At 36.5% G+C, this 19713-nt stretch overlaps 1 protein-coding gene across 2 annotated transcripts in view; it reads right to left on the bottom strand.

Annotated features, from left to right (window-relative positions):
• Positions 1–19713, bottom strand: part of LOC131675258 (signal peptidase complex subunit 3) — a 338782-nt gene that overhangs the window by 162315 nt on the left and 156754 nt on the right. For both annotated transcript variants that reach the window (XM_058954171.1, XM_058954170.1), the window contains exon 3: positions 18274–18362. In XM_058954171.1, the coding sequence (XP_058810154.1) occupies positions 18274–18362 (89 nt within the window). The remainder of the gene's footprint in view (positions 1–18273; positions 18363–19713) is intronic.

Raw genomic sequence — 19713 nt, 5'->3', positions numbered from 1 at the left:
GTATCGAAAATGTCACTGTAGTAAGCTTTCGAAGGAAAAAATACAAAGTAACGTGAACGAACTATGGAAGTCGTTGAAAGAAGACAAAGATGCATACCCTGCAAACGTTGAAAAAGAAATCAAAGAGTTATTGCAACTGAAAACAAAAAGGGATGCTGTGTTCCTGAATTTCTTCACTCGAAAGGTACGAAAGTTTATATAATATTGCTATATGATTTGTATGGTAAAATCTTAATGATTTCAATGTACGTCTTCGTGTTTATTACTAAGCTGTATTATCGATATATCTCAATATTTCACATATTGAATATTTTTCTTAGCATCCACAAAATAATGAGAAGTCACAAAAACAGTTAGAAGCTAGCAAAACATCTGCACCCAGTGAATCAAATGTGCTCGCAGTACGATCAACGTCGAATACCACTCCAATAACAATCGATTCTGACTACCAATCGCCCCTTGTGACAAACTCGAGTGAAGGTAAAAAGATACAATTATTTTCCGTATATAGTCTGCTTATAGTGATGAATGGCATGACTGGCTATTTATTAGTAATTATAACATCTATATTGTTTACGATCGAAACTGCGAAAAAGATGTTCTTGTCGTTCCATATGCTTCACGTTTGTGACGTACAAGTATTCTGCAAGTTCGGAGTAAATTCTCGTTATTTTTTTCTAGTTTGTTACATATAATTATAGTAAGTAGTTTTATTTTCTCGCATTGGATAATTTATAAATAAAAACATAAAAAAATTAGGAATAAAATACATTATAGTCATACTACGTAATATTATGTACAACGCGTTTGAAAAAAAAAATATTATCAAATGTCGAAACTGGCTGATAGATTAAAAGGCGCGAGTTGATTGAATTTTCAGCGAATGGAGAGGGGGTATTTCACGCAAACTGACATAGATGCAGTCGGTTTATAATCGAGCGATTGTACGCACGGTGTCGCAACTATTTGTTTTTCATATTTTTGATGCAGTCCTTCGTAATTTTCGACTGATATTAAGATGGAAAAATTCAAATAGAGTGATAAAATACTGCAACGTCTGTTTTTAGTTGAAAAAAGTTCGACAGAAACTTACAAGCGCGCCATCCCAGCACAAGATCTACTAAAAGCTAAAATAAGCCTTTTAGAAAAACAGCTCATAGCAGCTGTTGAAGAGCGTGATTCTGGTCTCAGTTCTCATGATATTCAACGAAGAATCGAAACAATTAAGAAAGATTTGAATACGCACAAACAGTCTTTGACAGAAAAAGAAAATAAAGCAAAGCGCTCAAAACGTTACAGAGAAAAGAAAAGAGATGCTATGAAAAAAATAAAATTAGAAAGACCAGACCTAGCAAAAAACTTGCACGTTAGCAAATATATACGAGTTGATTTTTACATGAATATAAGTTGAACAACTAAGTTATATTTAAATATTTAATTTACGTTAGATCCAAGAAAATATTGGCCGCCCAAGACTAGAAAATGATCAACCAGAAATTTTAAAAGTAATGGCGAATATTGCCATGTTTGGGGGAGCTGCTGACGATCGACGGCGTTCGGAGCTTGTTCGGAGCTGCAAAACATTAGACGAATTACATGTTCAGCTTCAAGCTCAAGGTTTCGAAATATCGCGGAGTGCTACGTATCTTCGGTTGCTCCCTCGAGATTCGCGTACGTCGGAAGGCAAAAGGTATGTCACTACAGTGCCTGTGAAACTTTACCGTGCTCAAGCTGCCTTGCGAAAGACCCACATTGACGGAAAATTTTGTACTGCATCAATACGGTACTTATAAAAATAGAACTTCATTTTTTATCCAACATTCAATCATATCACAACGGTAATTTTATATATTTTCATAAGAACGTATAAATATTAAGAGTATTTTTCTCGTAGATCTCTGGAACAGGTAATTTCAACTCTGGGTGCTAGTCAAGTAGCTGTAATATCGCAAGACGATAAAAGTAGAGTACCGATTGGTATCACAGCTGCTAATAAACAAGCACCCATGTTGATGCATCTTGAATACAAAGTAAGATTGCAAGATCATGACTGGGCTGTGGCACCAAGTCATAAACTCATTCCTAGCGTATATGCAGGTATTAAAATTACTGATGGAAAAATTGGAGATGCCAAAACAGTTAGTTATTCTGGACTAACTTATGTAGCTATTAGAAGTGCCAAGCATTCCTCAAGCTCAGCTTCAACGCATGCTTTCGATTTTCGAACAATCTTAAAATTAGAATCATTCAAAGAAATACTATATGGTATACGATCGAAAATTTTAATATATATCAATAAAAAAAAATTGGTAATAAATTGAATTTCATAAATTTTTTATTTTTAGAAAACAATGAAGAGCAGGTAAAGCCAGTTCTAGTGATTACGACTGACGGTGGCCCTGATGAAAATCCACGCTACAGGAAGGTTATCGATCATGCCATTGATCATTTCAAATCGTTAAATTTAGAGGCCTTATTTCTAATTACGAATGCACCGGGACGAAGTGCTTATAATCGCGTGGAAAGATGCATGGCTCCCTTAAGTCGCGAGTTAGCTGGATTAGTTTTACCGCATGACTACTTCGGTTCTCATTTGAATAATTCTGCTTGTACGATTGACGAGAATCTCGAACGAGATAATATTAAATTTGCTGGAGAAGTATTAGCTGACGTATGGAATGAAGTCAACATTGATGGATACAAAGTTACAGCAAATTTCATCGATGCACAAGGAACAGCTGAAGAGCCACATCCTACTCCATTCGACTGGTACGATTCACACGTGCAAGAAAGTCAATGTTTCTTGCAGGTTCGTAATGACTTTTCCTATCGATGTAATATTTATGATATGAAATTCCCATGCTATATACTTTGTAACTTATTCAGATTGTCAAATGCGATGATAGAGATTGCTGTGGGGAATGGAGAAGCAACCTGAAAGATATTTTTCCAATCAGTAAAGCGTTTGTACCACCACCATTTCCACTACGTAAGTCGGATGATGGTAAACTTTTGATCCCTAACCCGGATGAAATTCAAGACAAAGATAGTTTTTGCGACCTTTTTATCAGACAAGCTATCGGTTTAAAACCAACGACTGCTACTGGTTTACCCGTAGCCTATGATTATCACTGTCCCTCTCTACGTGAAGATGTTATTGGTACGTTCTGAATAATATTTTTCATTTCATGCTTTTTCATCTATTCATGTGTAGTTTAAAAAATTATTTCTATATTTACACTAGGAAGAACCTGCGAAACTTGTGGAATCTACTATGCTTCTAAAAAGCAACTTACTTTGCACTCAAAAGTCGTTCACGGTCGATCCTTGAATAATAAAAAATATGTTGCTAAGAAAGTCCTCAAACGTCGATGCAATGAGATGATGTATGAAATCGATAATATTCCTGAACCAATTGTAGAATGGTTCGAGGAAGACGATATCGAAATAGACAAAGACACGTATCAACTCACTTGTGGAGTATTTGGTGAAACAAGTTTACCGGTGAGCGATGACCTGCACGCATGGCTAGTCTCGCCATTCACTCAATATGATGGCTTAGAATAAAGACGAACGCTTGTAATTTAATTATAATAAAAAGCTTATTTATTTAATTTATATTCAATTTCTTGGAAAATACAAATTTTTTACCCTAAAAAAACTACGTATCTCGTCGATAGGGAGGGGGGGGGTCGATAAAAAAGCTACGATAAGCTACGTTAGGGGGGGGGGGGGAGGGGTTAAAAACTGGTTGAAATTAGGCTACGTGGTTTATGAACGTTCCCTTACGGTGGTCATCTGCTCTGCACCCAATTCCTTCTTTCTTAATCTTGGCCATTCGCCCTTCCTCGCCTAGTTCGCGCAAAATTTCCCGCAAGACTTCCTTTAAACTTCTAGCCTGGTCCCTTGGCTCTCCCGCAGTAATCCGCTTGCTCAACTCTCGTCCGGCGTTAATCGATACTTTTATAGCGGCCTTGCTCATTTCTTCGTCCAAGAAGAATTCCTACTCATCTTCTTCTTTCGACTCTGCCTCACCACCAGTAGAGGGGGATGGCGTTTTACACAACGGTCCCACCTCCGAATTCGAGCAGCCACCGGCGCAGCGGATGCCTGTCGCGATCGCTCTTTGGCCTGCACTCCTATCGCAGCCTGCTCCACGTGATAAATTAATAAACGTTGCAGCTGCGCGAACGCGTTCCACACCTAACCCAAGATGCTAGACTCATCCTCTTGTTCATAATACCGGACACCAGAATTTTGAGCCGGCTCCTCTACGGTGCTCATCACTAATGCTTCATCCGCGGACGTCAACTCGTCGCTCTGTGCCTGTCCATCCCTCGCACTAACATAAGTCCGGCCCCTCGGCTACGCCCCGCCGTGCGACGCGGTTCTACGCGTCGCGACGCCACGCGCGATCGGCCACGGCTCACCGCGGGATCGACTGGGTCTTCCGTTCGCCTATCTCCAACCCCCTCGCCACTTGACATTTTGTTCATCGCGATTTCCCGCGATTCCTCATGAAGAATACTATCGGGCAGACCGAGAACGAAGCCCAACACGAAGTCTCCAGGAGCCAACGGCGGATTCAGCTCCGGTCTCTCGAGCGCGATCATGTATCGCAGCATACGATCCTGCAGATCATCATATGTACCATTAACGTTCAACTGGTTCCTCTGTAATAGAGCCATAAGCTCAACCAGTGGGGTCGCGGTAATGTGCCGCTTAAGTGCTCGTACGCCTCGATCTTTCAAAATCTCGATCATCACAGGATTAATCGGTCGTGGGAGCGACATCGCGACGTCACTGTCCTACGAAACCTCTTGGCGTGAATGATCCGTCTCTAACGCGAAGATTATTCCAAGGGCTTTTCTTTCGTAAGTTATATAGTTTTGTTTTGTTTTGTTTAAAACTCTGGATGTCCATTCGATGAGTCTGTCGTAACCTAATTCTCCTTGAGAGAGCACCGCACCTAAACTGTGGTTTGACGCATCTGTTCTAACAATATAAGGCTTGTCGAATTGTGGACATTGTAAAATGGGAGCTTCGCATAGTAATTTTTTCAGCTTATCCAATGCCTGTTGTTCTTCATCGTTCCAGAAAAATTTTACACTTTTGTGCAGACAGAAGTATAGTTAGCGGTTTTGTTATTTCAGCAAAATTCGAAACAAAGTGTCTATAATAATTCCAAAATCCGAGGAATTCTCTTACGTTTTTTGTAACTTTCGGTATTAGAAAAGCTTCAAGGACTTTTATTTTTTTTGTCTGGTTTGATACCGAACTTACTTATAATGTGCCCTAAAAAAGATATTTCTGTTTTTAAACAATCGCATTTCTGAGGTTCGAGTTTTAAACCAGCTTTTCCCAATGTTTGAGCTACTTTGTAAAAATGTTCGTTGACTTCGTTTACTGTTTCTCCGAAAACGATTATATCGTCAATAAAGACGAAACATATATTGGCAATTAAATCACCCTAAAACTGTATTAAGTATTATTTGAAATGTTCTAGATGAGTTTATTAGGCCAAATGGTAGAACGAGGAATTCGCCCTAAAGGGAGTATACTACATGCAGTTTAAAAAATGTCTTTTGGGTGCATTTTTACTTGACGAAATTCTGATTTTAGGTCAACAACCTGGAAATATATTGCTTTTCCCAATTGATCCAATATTTCAGTTATTTTTGGAATTAAGTATGGATCAGGAACAGTTTTTTCATTTAATTTTCTGTAGTTGATTACTAAATGCCATCTGGCTTTTCTGTCTGCCAAGCTCTTTTTCTTAACTACCCATGTTGGTGCATTAAAAGCACTTTTCGATTTTCGGACAACGTTGTGAGGTATTAGCTTTTTGACTTCATCTATTGCGATATTTCGTAGTTTATGTGTCAAAGGAAATTGTTTTACGTAAACGCGTTTGTCGTCAGTTAAATTTATTTCATGTTGTTCTATGTTACAGGTGCATAATTTATCATTTACAATCCAAAATATGTCTTATTTTTTTTATTAATTTTTTCATTTTCTCGTAGTCATTTCCTTGTAGATCTTTTAAATCTATTTTATCAAAAACTTTTTCTTTGTGATTTAATTGATTATTTTCTGATTGTTCTTGTTCTTCGCCTAAAAAATGTATAATACTTGCTTGAAAAATTTCACTTTCATTGATATTGAAGTCGGTATTTTCCGTTAAATTGATACTGTCAGGAAAATTGTCTAAATCGAAAGAATTATATTGGTATGTTTGTGTCTCTTCTAGTATATTGTTTTCAGGAGGGAACTTTATTTCAAGATTTTCTTTTATGACGGACATAAATTGTTCATAATTAAAATCTTCGATATGTTTGTCGTTTGTTTTTGGTATTTTGTCATTACTCATATGTTTATATGGCGAATCAAAAGTTATATTTTTAGGGAGACTTCGACAACGATGCTGTCAGGCCCATAGTTGTCGTTGGCCTCGTCCGCCGCTCCTTACCACTTGTATCTGAGGTCGCGATGAGCTGTTCTAACTTCCATGACAAACCTAGGTACTCCATCACCTCTGGACCTCGAGCTACTTCTCGGACTGCTGCAAAGTCAAACCTGCACGTATTAGTATCACTCGGAAGAGCGGCGGTGCGATAGAAACCGGAGCCAGTGGTCACAAAGCTCTGCAAGATCAGCATAAGCTGGTCAAGCATAGTGGAAAAGCATTTTGACTAATTTCCTAAGTCCTAAGTAAGAACACGACGAATTAGCCTACCCACAGACCTAGAAAAATGGAAACGGCAACAAGGGGTGGAGTGTCCCGGTGTCAGTGTAACTTCTGCGCACGCTTTTAGCAGCCCCGAATGTACTGTGCACGCTCACACAGCAGGTCTGCCGCATTCAAGCAATTTAAGCACCGGTTCACTTGTTTCCTACTCCACTAGCTCCGCACCTGTGGAAAGATGAGCGCCTTTTATGACCAGTATGACCAATAACCTAAACAACCAAACGGCGAGAAAAAACAAAGAAAATCTCTAAAATCCCTATATCGTGGAATGTGGGCCCCCAGGCTCCAGTAGTAACAACCTGACTTTGCGCAGCAGCACTCCAGTCCTAGCACCCCGATTTACTGCGTCATAGATGAAAAACTAGGTTAACCCCTTCTGCGCAGGCGTCTGAGCCGCTTCATTCACACTAGAGATGACAAAGTCTTAAAAATTCCCTGCGCGCCCAACGCGCATACGCTCCGTTCACGCGTCACCCTCGAAATTAGGGTTTTTTTCCTAATTCTGATTTCAGGTTTTTAAGTTTTTTTAAAGAGAGAAATGTTTCGTCTGATTCGTTACAAATTTCAGTATTCTGTTTCATATTGTTTGATGAAACTATGTCATTGTTTAATTTATCTGTTGTTACAATGTCAATTTGTTCGGTAGCTGTAGAACAGATTATCTTTGCATCATTTTGTTTTGAGTTATGCTAATTATAATCGTTTCCAGTCATTATATAAATTTCATTTTTTTCTTTTTCACATTCTGCTTTATTTTCTTTACTAATATTATGTAAAGTTTCGTTTAAAATAATTTTTTTGTTCTTGTATTATTCTTGATTTTATCTTTTCTTTTTTTTCACTAAATGCGATTGAATTATTTGAATTTAAGGGGACTGATACGAGTTGTATTTTTCGATTATTTATTTCCAAGTAACCTTCGTTTAGTCTTAATTTGTTTTTTCAGAATGTGCATCCCTAGTATTTTGTCGTAAGGAATTGAGCGACTTGGAAATCAATTAATAGTTCATTAATGACTATTTTTACTAGGTCTAATGTTTCAATAGTTTTGTTATTAATACCTGATAATGAAATTTTCTCTGAATCTAGTATGGCGTTTACTGATATTTGATTACTTTTTATAATGTTTATTTTAGCTTCACTATCAACCAGTAGGTTGAAATTAACGTTTGAAAATGGATTCGGTATTTATATGTATTGTAATAAATTCTCTAATTTCAGAAGGAACATCGATACTTTACTTTTAAATGTATTCTTGAATTTTACGTTTCCTTTAAATTCATAACATAATTTTTCTTTTGTTTTTAATTCTTACGTTGTCTTGACTTGCTGACCTAATTGTATCAAGTTTGCTTGTGTCAGCAGTTTCAACACTTAGCGTTGTCATATTGCTTCTCGTTTCTGTAGTGTAATGTTTGAAATTTATTCTACGTTATCAAATAAATAGTTCGGACTCTAAGATATATTCATAATCGCGTTTCCGAGAGTAAGCAAGAAGTTTACATGTGAAAGCTCTGTAAGTTTGGATATTTATACAATTAACGAATAGCAAACAGTGTTCGCCGCTTCGATGAGACGTTTGAAATACAATTGAGTATTATTACATCTATCGAGGGGAAGCCCGACAGCGCCGCAACGAATACTCAATTTAATTTCTAAGCAATATTGATTTTAGAGATATTCAAAGGCTATTTTTTTCTCATAAGAGAGAGAGAGAGAGTCTTATGAGTTGAGCACTTAGATTAACGTGAGGAAATGGATTAGCAGGCTAATCACTGAATAATGAAATCAGTCTCAGGAAATAGTTGAGTCTTTGTTTCGTTCAATACTCGCGCTGCTAGGCAAAGTAGGATTGTGAATCCTCTTGCCGCAACGACAAGCGAATTTATATTTGCTAACACGGCTCCTTTCTACGCTTGGTAGCCCCTACAACGCTATTTTTGATATTAGCATAAACTTTTTACAGGTTTTGTCGTAAAATGGCTCGATCAAAATTGAAAAGTAGTGACTTAAAAAATCAAGTAGAGGATAACGAATTTTTTAATATAAATCTTTTTCAAGGAAAAATCGCCTTTTAAAATTATAAGTAATATAAGTTGGATATTTAAACAACACGGAATTTACAATCAATTTACGGAAAATTTTTACATAAAAAAATCACTGGTGATAAGTGAAACATTATTTAAAATAAAAACCACTAACTTAACAATCCATTTTTGAATAATAATTAAATAACGAATTGGTAAATTCCTCTTTTAGTTATTATAAAATCAACAAACGGGTGACAATGGTTATCATTAATTTTTTAGGTATATACAGTCGAATCGCTATCTTCCAACGCAGTTTTTATTGTTTAAATAAATTATAAATTTTTTATTTATTGATAACTCAGTTAAAAACATTATTTATGGGAACATTATTTTCAACTCTTACTTTCGTTGATGGATATCTTCCTATTAATCTCACTTTTTTAATATTTTTTCCCTCTTTTTTTTCTATTATTTCTTTTAAATTAATTTTGTAATTATTGAGGATATCGTATAGAAGTTATAGCAATAAATTTTAAACACAATATTTAAGGACACTAGTAAAATCTCGCTTTATTTGATAAATAGAATTCACTCCGTGAGCGGTAATTGAATTAATACAATCGAATTGTCGCACGTCACGAATCAATTGACTAAAAAAATCGGTACACTCTTTTATATATTGACATATTAGCCTATATTGATTTGCCGAGTAATCAAAAAGTTAATATATTAGTGTTTCGATTTCTGGGTTGGAATTCTGCTGAGTTCGGTTAGTTTGACAATTTTGTGTTTCGTAAAAGGTAAAATACATTTTAGTGCTTACTTTGCTACTTTAAGTTTGCTTGATTGCCGTTGACCTCAAAATAAGTAGAGTTTACGTATCAGGACGTAACAGGACGATAAGTAAATCGAGGATTTGTGTGATCTGCGGTGTTACGTCAGCAAATTTGAGCGTCGCCGAGAACGAGACCGAAAGTGGCGTCCTCCACTACCAGCAAAGGAAGCCATGTTAGTTCAGGATTACCAGGGGAAAAAGTCAAAGAAGACGAAGACCCTAGTCACAAGTATGTCGATGTCCTCTAAAGAACAGACAACAATCGGTGGCTCAAAGAATAGGGGAGCGAAAAAGTGGAAGACTACTAGGAAGACAAGACTCGTTAAGATCTGAAAAGGGGGTTGGCTGCTAAGGTGCTGAACATTTTGGCACCATCGTCTTCGGTTTAACATACTCCGTCCTAGCAGCCGCCTGCGATTAACGCCCAGCGGCAGCGTACGGTTGACAGTGCGTAACCAGCTGTTTACCGAAGGGTAAAATATTACAAATATGGCGGCGTTGAGCATCAAAAGGTCGAATACCCTAGCCGCCCGCAGACTATAAGCAACGCCGGCACGTGTTTCCTGTGTCAATAACTGGGGCACTATGCAGATAAATGCCCGCAGTTCAGCAGTAACGTGCGGTGCCAAAATTGCGATGCGCCGAATTACACGTATCGCACGTGTTTGAACTGGTAGCCAATTTACGTGGCGGCGGAAAACGGTGCTACGGGGGCAAAACACCCCATGACCTCCGCGTAATAAGGACAAAGGCAAGCGCCGCAGCAGAGAGAAGTTCCGGACGTGATAACTGAACGTCGACACCATCGAAGAGTGATGACGACGATTAGGGATGGTGCGATCTGCAAGGAACATTCGCACTTTAGGGAATGACAGACGAAGGGCTAGCCCTAAGTGAGATCTAGGGTGAGGAGTTTGCAGGATAGAGCTTGTGACGAAATAGATATGAATCAAGAGGGGTGTAGCGTTGTGGTACCGGCAACGGTATATAGATTGCGTGTAACTTAGGGTGATCAGAGGAGACCCAAATAAGGAGTGAACTTTTTGTGAGAAGTCAGGAAAGCGCGTTTGACCAAGGTGATGCGGTGAAAACCACCTCTAAAGTTCACCCACAAAAACGGTTTTTTCTACATTTGTTATTCGAAAACAAGTACTTGTATATTATTTTCATCAATAAGAGTTGCATTCCCTTGTTTTTATAAGTTTATATCCGTTTTGAATACACTTAAAAATAAAATTTCACTAACGATCCTGAAAATAACTGTTGCTGATAGCGCACCGATATGAGGAACAGATTTTTTCAAAATTAACGGATATTAATAAAATTTTGTACACTGAGATTCTCGAGTATTGCGAATTAAACTTCATATTTAAGTGTAGTGACTAGAAAAAACCCTGTGTACAAAATTTAGTGCAAATCTGTTGAATTTAATAAAACCCTACGCCATGTTGGATCCGCCATTTTTAATTTCGCAAGTCTGACTTCATATTTGTGTGCAGAATTCCTAAAAACTTCAGTATATCATATTTAATGAAAATTAATTGGTTTTTCAAAATTTGGTCACCATATACGATTTTGTACTGCCATATTGAATTCAACATGTTGGATTATTTTATCCAATGACAATAATTTTAGAGAGAGATAGTAATTTATCATTTAGAACCTGAAAAATAATAAATATTATTTTTTGGGTGAGGTTTTTTCTTTTTGGTGATATTATATTACATTATAATATAATATAGAATAGGCTAACTTTGTTTTAGTATTCAATCAACGAAAATATTTTTGGCGCATTTTGATTTTTTTTCATAAAAATAGGCATAATGATAGAAATTTCAACTTACTTATTTATTCTCTTGAAATTCTGCAACACTAATCCAAAATGAAAAATAAAACTTATAAACCGAGCTTGCACACTTACAATTCAAAAATTATTCTATGTCCCGAAGAATAAAAGAATGCTTTTCATAAAGCGAGAAAGAAGATCTGTCCGGCGTGGGCGTCCTGGCTACGGATAGTGTGGTAGTTCGTACGTTAACACAATCCCTTGGGGTGCGCTCTCTTTCGAAATAAGGCCGAAAGGGACTTGAAAGGATTTGGGCATGAAAACTTCAAAAGTGATTGGCCTAAATTTTCTCGCAAAAGAGAGAGGCCTTGCAGAATTCACTCCTCTCTTGAGTTTTTTCAACACAGATGGAGTTACTCATGTTGAATTGAATGCAAGAATATACATTGTTATTTGAATTATAAAAGTATTGTAACGGGGTATGAAATTAGTGTGGGCTACACCGGGCATTGGTAGCAGATTCGCCTTGCGTATGTACGTAAATGAGCGCGAGCTGCACGAACATTGCCACTGCACCACACAATGGCGCACACTCTGGCGGTGCTTTGAAATTTTCTAAGAGATTGACGACACAAACAATCACGAGTGCCTTCTTTGCGGCAATCGTCCCGCCGATACCTTACCTCGGGCGTAGACAGTCTTCGGGCGAAGTCCCCGTTGGTTGCTACCGTTACTTTATTCGGTAGCATCAGCCTCACTCGAAGGTATTTGAATAAAATTCGACTAACTGAAAAAAACTAAAAAGCACGAAGTCGTTTAGCCACAACCAACGTACCGATGGGGAAATGGATCTTGTCAATGGGTCAGTCAATGATTATTTTACATAGAGCTTAATTATCACTAAGGCGTCATTTATTGTTTCGACATTCGTGTATAAGCTTTGGACTTGCGCTGCTATTTTGATTTGCTACACGTGACATATACGGGCGCTGCCGAATTATCCGCAACCGCACATGAATCAAACTCACTCGCTCCCGCTAGAACGCAATACGCACGCGATCGCCTTTTATCGATATGCGATCTCACGTGAGATTGCCCGTGACTTTGACTTTGAACGCGCGCAACTAATACCGTGAAGTTGGCCAACTTATTTTATGAAAGTAGCTCTTAACTGAGTCGTCACTGAGGTTAATCTCGCTTTATCTCCTAATCATGCTAGAGACGTCGCCGATATCGAGTTGGACGTTCGCCGTATCCCTTGCGCACGTCCTCTCAGGATGCCCTTCTCCTTTTGTTTAATAGAAATGATTTATTTAACTAGAAATAACTTAAAACTAAAAATTTATAATTATTTTTCTTATTTGCTCGCAAATTATACATTGGATTGAAAATTGTTATTCAACGTTAGTGTTCTTATTAATTTAATCTACAGAACGGATTGACTTAAATTAACAAATTCATACTTTTGATTGTAAAATAATAAGCATAGAAAATAAGTAACACATGTTACTTATTTTTCTATGATCAACAACATACGAGGTGTGTTCAAAAAGTAAGGTGACTTTTCAAATTTCATGGGCAGCGTACTTACGATTATCGATTGTTTTGTTTTGTTATGTTGGTACACTCTTCCCGAACATCTGTACCAAGTTTCAAGTGTATAGCATTTTATGTTTGGTTGTGAGAGGCGTAAAGGTTATAAGTGTTTTGCGTGCTCGGCGATTTCTTGCTATCGAAAAATATGGATTAAAGGATTTGCATCAAATTTTGTGTAAAAAATAAAATAAAGTGCTCCGAAACACTTGAAATGTTGACGGTGGCATACGGTGAAACTGTTCTGAGTAAAAAAAATGTGAACAAGTGGTACAAACTCTTCCAAGATGGCCGGGAAGATGCCAATGATGAGCCTCGCTCTGGACGCCCAAGCACGTCAACAACTGATGAAAACGTTCAAACAGTGAAGAAAATTGTTCTGAAAAATCGTCGAATCACTATCAGAGAAGTTGCTGAGGATGTTGGTATATCGCTCGGCTCGTGCCCTGAAATTTTTTCTAACGTTTTGGGCATGAGACGTGTGTCAGCGAAGTTTGTTCCTAAATTGCTAAATTTTGACCAAAAGAACCGTTGCATGAGCATCGCTCGAGAACTGTTGAATGACGTCAACGACGACCCAGATTTACTCAAAAGGGTCATAACTGGTGACGAATCATGGGTATATGGTTATGATATCGAAACCAAAGTCCAATCATCCCAACGGAAGAGCCCAGATGAGCCAAAACCGAAAAAAGCACGCCAAGTTCGATCAAATGTCAAAGTTTTGCTCACTGTTTTCTTCGATTACCATGGCGTGGTGCATCAGGAGTTCTTACCATATGGACGTACGATCAATAAACAGTATTATCTTGAAGTTATGCGCCGTTTGTGAGAAGCAATACGAAGAAAACGCCCAGAATTGTGGAAAAACAATTCATGGCTTTTGCATCACGATAATGCCCCTGCTTACTCATCTTTGCTTGTGAGAGATTTTTTGGCCAAAAACAACACCACAGTCATGCTTCAGCCACCATATTCACCGGATTTGGCCCCATGTGACTTTTTCTTATTCCCAAAACTAAAGAGACCTATGAAAGGACAGAGATTTGCAACGATTGAAGAGATAAAGACTGCATCGCTGGAAGAGCTCAAGGCTATATCGAAAAGTGCTTATGAGAAGTGCTTTGAGGATTGGAAAAACCGTTGGCATAAGTGTATTGTATCTGAGGGGGATTACTTTAAAGGGAACAACATAAATATTGATAAATAAATAAATATTTTTTTTTAAAAATACAAAGTCACCTTACTTTTTGAACACACCTCGTATCAAAAGAATACTGAAACTGGTGAGCTGGGGTTGATGATATTTTTTAGTTAGTGTACCTTACCAACGATCCACGTGGACGTAGTTCTTGAAGTTATAATAACAATACGAGTAATACATTAACTTCACTATCCTTAACGGGATCATATAAGACTAGTTCTACGTCTTCCGTGACCCAAGTAGTTGCTACTTGTAATTTGCGTGGATGCTGTCAAGCCGAGTAAATCTGTGGGTATATGCACGTACCACTCATACCCGGTTTGTTTGTTTGAGATACTGATCCACGAAGTCGGGAGAGAAGAGTGGCGCTGAATTTAGTGAAGTGTAGAGGTAAAGATGCGCAAGAGGGGGGAGAAATAAAGAAATAGGAAAGAGAGTAAAGAATTTGAGCAAGTGTCGCTTTTTTCATCTGGGCAGCAGCAGCAAGAGCTTTTTTCGGCTGGAGTAGTAGCGACAGTGAACAGCTGCAACTGCAGTGACAGTGAGGAGTGACATGAGAGGTAGCAACAATAAGCGGCCTACAGACGCAGCAACAGTAGAAGGCAACGGTAGCGGCAACAGCGTAAGCTCTCTCTCTCTCTCTCTCTCTCTCTCTCTCTCTCTCTCTCTCTCTCTCTCTCTCTCTTCTCCCTTGTTACCGTGTGCACGCATCACTTTCGCGGGCGTCGTAGTTTTCGAGACGAGTTGACGCTCAACGGTGAGCATTAGTGCGACCGTTGAGCGATTTATGGTTCTTGAAAACAATCGAAGACGTTCACTATTGCGCGAGCGAACATTCGTACCACTTGATCACTCATACATCAGAATTAGCGACGAGGACTTATTAAATAACATCTGTTCTGTTTTTTTTCGGTAATCGAGTGAGTATAATTATGTGCAATTGAAAGGCATGTGCGACAGTATTGTAATTGAAACACGTGAATAAAAAGATTATGAGTAAAAATGAATCATTATACAGAAAAGGTCTGCATTAAATTTATTTTTAATAAAAATCTTTTAATAAAGTTCCGCCAAAAGTGAATTTGGTAGTGTAACGGTCCAGTCTGACTTGTCTCCTTTCCTACTGCAAAATAGCAACCCGTCGTGCACGAGAAAACTAAAGAAAAGCGGTAATTGAGCGAAGGCGCTCTTCTCACATACATGTAAATGTGTTAGGGCAATTCGTGACGTCACGAGCGTGAGAAAATTATTGTTTACAATGCAAAATCGATAATTTCAAAGTTTTTTTAACGAACAAAAGCATTTTTCAGTATTATAGCGATTCAATATGTATTTGTTAGCTTAATTTAATTTTAGTAAATATTGCTAGTAATTTTGCAACAAATAAATATGATGCAAATTTGAATATACAACAGCGACCTAGCATCTTAAGACAGAGAAACAAGAATTTGACACTTTGATAACTAATTTTTCACTGAGTTATGAATAAATAAAAAATTTATAATTTATTTAAACAATTAAAATTGCATTGCTAGATAGCGATTCGACTGTATATATCTATAAAATTAATGATAATGATTGTTACTAATTTGCTGATTTTTAAATTGCTAAAATCGAAATTTACAAATTCGTTTTTTAATTATTATTAAAAATTGGATAGTTAAATTAATCGTTTTTATTTTGAATAATGTTCCACTAATCACCAGCAATTTTTTTATGTAAAAATTTTCCGTAAATTTATTGTAAATTTTGTGTTATTTAAATATCAAAATTATATCACTTATAACTTTAAAAGGCGATTTTTCTTCGAGAAACGATTTATATTAAAAATTTGTTATTTCATAATTAATTTTTTAAATCATCAAATTTCCATTTCGATCGAGTCATTTTGCGACAAAACATGTACAAAGTTTATGTTAATTTCAAAAATAGCGTTGTAGGGGCTACCAAGCGTAGAAAGGAGCCGTGTTCGCAAGTATAAATTCGCTCGTCGTTGCGGCAAGAGGATTCACTATCCTACCTTTCTTAGCAGCGCGAGCATTGAATTAAAATAAAGACTCAGTAATTTCCTGAGGCTAATTTCATTATTCAGTGGTTAGCCTGCTAATTCCTTTCCTTACGATATCTAAGCGCTCAACTTATAAGGCTCTCTCTCTTATAAGAAAAAGTAGTCTTAGATATCTCCTCTCTATAAAATCATTAATTGCCTAGAAATAGAATTGAGTGTTTGTTGCGGCACTGTCCTCGATAAATGCAACTATACTCAATTATATTTCAAAACGGTTCATCGAAACAGCGAATATTGTATTTGCTGTTCGGTGAATATTGAAATTTTAGTTCTTTTAGAGTGTATGCGTGTAAACTTCTTGCTACTCTCGAAAACGCGATTACAAATATAAAAGAAAGAGTTCGAACTATTTATTTGACTAACGCGAGATAGAATCAAAAGTTACAGTAGTTACAATAATTCGTCTGAAAGTATAGAAAGTAACAGTGAATACTTTGACAAAGTGGCAGATCATGGAACTTTAATGTTCTGTTTAAAAATTGATGATTAAGATATTTTCATCGAAAGAGTAGAACTAGTACTTACAGTTGAAGATATAAAAGAAAATAAAATAATTTGTTGGCATAATTATATGAAAAATCGTTTATGTTACTAAGAAGTTTCAATACACCAGATAAGTCGGTAACAAAGACGTATGAAGAATTAGTTGAAATCATGCGGATCCATTATTAATCGGTAGGCAACGGTTAAAATAATTTATGGCCATTTAAAATTATAAATAATAATCAGATGAATAGTTTAGAAATTAATAAAATGATTGCAAATAAATATAAATATTTAATTAGTACAAAGCCAGGTATGATTACTAAATGTGACATTAAACTACATGTGAAAGAAAATGTTAGATCGACAGCATTAAAGACGAGACATGTGCCGTAGGCGTTAAAAAAAATTAGTAAAAAAATTGATTTTTTAATTAAATATGGATATTTAGAAAAAATGAAAACATGCGATTGGGCAATACCAATCGTACCATCTGTATAAAGATTGACGGTAATGTTCATATATGTGGTGAATTCAAGTTAACAGTAAATCCTTATTTAGCTATAAATAAGCATCCGTTTCCTCGTATCGATGATATTTTGAAAATTTTACAGGGAGAAAAGACGTTTTTACAGTTAGAATTGAAATACGCATCTATGGAGATACCGATACATGAAATTTCGAGGCAATATCTTACGATCACAACACATTTAGGTTTATTTGAATATATACATATATGACGAAAGGAATTGCTTCAGTCCTAAAAAATTGAATGCAAGTATGCTAAATTAAAGAAATGTGGTTTGGTTTAAATAAAGATGAATGGAAGAATAGACAAAACTAGATGACATAATCACAGATTAACGTGAGAATAATGTAGGAAGCTCCACTTCCCATCCTAAGCTCTCTTGTACGCGAACGTAGCAACCTGCACGCCCGACAGATTGCCAAGAAGTCGAAACAAACTTTGCTTCCCGAATTCCCGTGTAATAATTTGTAAATAGAGTCGTGGGCTAATAACAATTTCAATTTATTAAATAATTTGATTCTCTCTTTACAATTTAACCTGTGATTTTTCATGTTGCTACTATTTGATATTCTCGTATTTTTCTATTTTTTGTTTCTCTGGTCTTTTAAATCATGCTGATTACATTTATTTTTATGGTTTGTACTTAGTTCCAAACCAATACATCATCATATGAATTTATTTTGCTAAGTTTACATGTGATGTTATAATCATGACCCGTCAATTTAAATTTCTACTACTGCACTGTGGTATTATTATCTGTTGATTTTTGATCATTAACAATTACAAATTTATTTTCATTGATGCATTATAATTAGTATATTATTATTTTCATAGATGCATTATAGAAATTGCAGAATTCTATAGATATGAAGATTTTTTCCGTGTTTTCTCGAATTCGGGCTTTGGGAGGCCACAATCTCTTACTGTTAGTGTTTGTTTGTACAACAAATGAAGACAACAGAAGGTAAAAATTTATATTTATAAAATTGCTACATACCTGATTGACATTGTTTGAATTGGTTCTATATTCAGCAATAAGAAACAGAAACAGTTGCTTAACATTCCAGTTAAACAATGAAGTTAAATGTAAAAATGGTGTTAAGGAATGTCAAGAAAACAGTTGATATGATTAAGTACTAAGACCTTATTATATATTGGGATAAAAACCTTTCCGATATTTGTAGTAATAATTAACGTAAGTCACGTATATTTATAAAGAAATATCGATCTTCTTAAGAAATTCAGCATGACCTCAGTTATTTACTGATACTGTTTGTCACACCTTTACTCGCGCATATTACATATCATATATATATATCGCGCATAAATCAATTGATATTCATAAATCTCTCCCATTCTATCTACACGCAACTTTTTTAATGATAAAAACCAGGTGAGTAGGTTTTAAAATAATTAGTACTGTTAGCAAACGAAAAATATAATGATTTAGCTAAACCATTATGATAATTTAGAGAAAATCCTCACAGCAACTTCATACAGGCAAATAGATTACTTCGAACACATTAGTTTGACAGTACACAATTACAATTATAATGTTGCAGTAAAGAATGATTTGTTTGAAATGAATTTCATTTATAACTACTCGTACTAAGTCATGAAATTGATCGTTTCAATGAACGACAGATCAATATTACATCCTATTTCTTCGAACCTCGGACTCACACGTTCTTTTGCTGTTAACTGATTGTTCATAAGAGTCGACTTTATAAGCCATTAATCCCTTTATTAGCCAGATCAATCATCCCGTACAACGACATAATAATCATAATTATTTGATGTTAAAGTAACGTCAGTTTCAATCAATTTACTTGCTTGCAGAAAACTGATTAAAGAACGTTCTATACTTTATTGTAATATTCACGAATGAGTGCGATAAATGTACTTGCCTGTATAAAATTGATTTCGCAACCTTCATAGTTCACTATAAAGGTTTAGGTATATATTATTATTTTTCATATTATAACGACCAGCTTCCAACTCGTTGTGTCGCTCTCTCTCTCACTCTCTCTCTCTCTTTTTCTCTTTCTCGTTCTTTCTCTATGATAATTATAAAAGAATCATGTAATCGAATGCTTAATTTGTTACAGCGCAGAGCAAGCACCAGTAAACTGGTAAGTGACGGGCCCTCACTCGAGTAACGGTTGCTAGTCTGTGACGCAGACCTCGTGGAGAGACGATCGTCTTGTGGGAAGAGGAAGAGTAGGCACGATTAGGCCGTAGCTGACCGGCAAAGGAGTAGCGATTGCATGAAGAGGACAGTGACAACTAGGATCGTGACTCACAGATGATACCGAAGGATGGGATCCCTAAATACGTAGAATATCTAGGTGCATTCGCGAGGATAAAAAAAGGAGTACCCGCCGCCGGACAGCTAGCTATCGAGAAGCGAGGGTACCATTATTAGCCTAACCGAGCG

The sequence above is a fragment of the Phymastichus coffea genome, unplaced genomic scaffold (genome assembly GCF_024137745.1).
Source record: "Phymastichus coffea isolate CEN01 unplaced genomic scaffold, Cenicafe_Pcof_1.1 PCOF00018, whole genome shotgun sequence".
Lineage (NCBI taxonomy): Eukaryota > Metazoa > Arthropoda > Insecta > Hymenoptera > Eulophidae > Phymastichus > Phymastichus coffea.
This window is presented reverse-complemented; position numbering and strand designations above follow the sequence as displayed.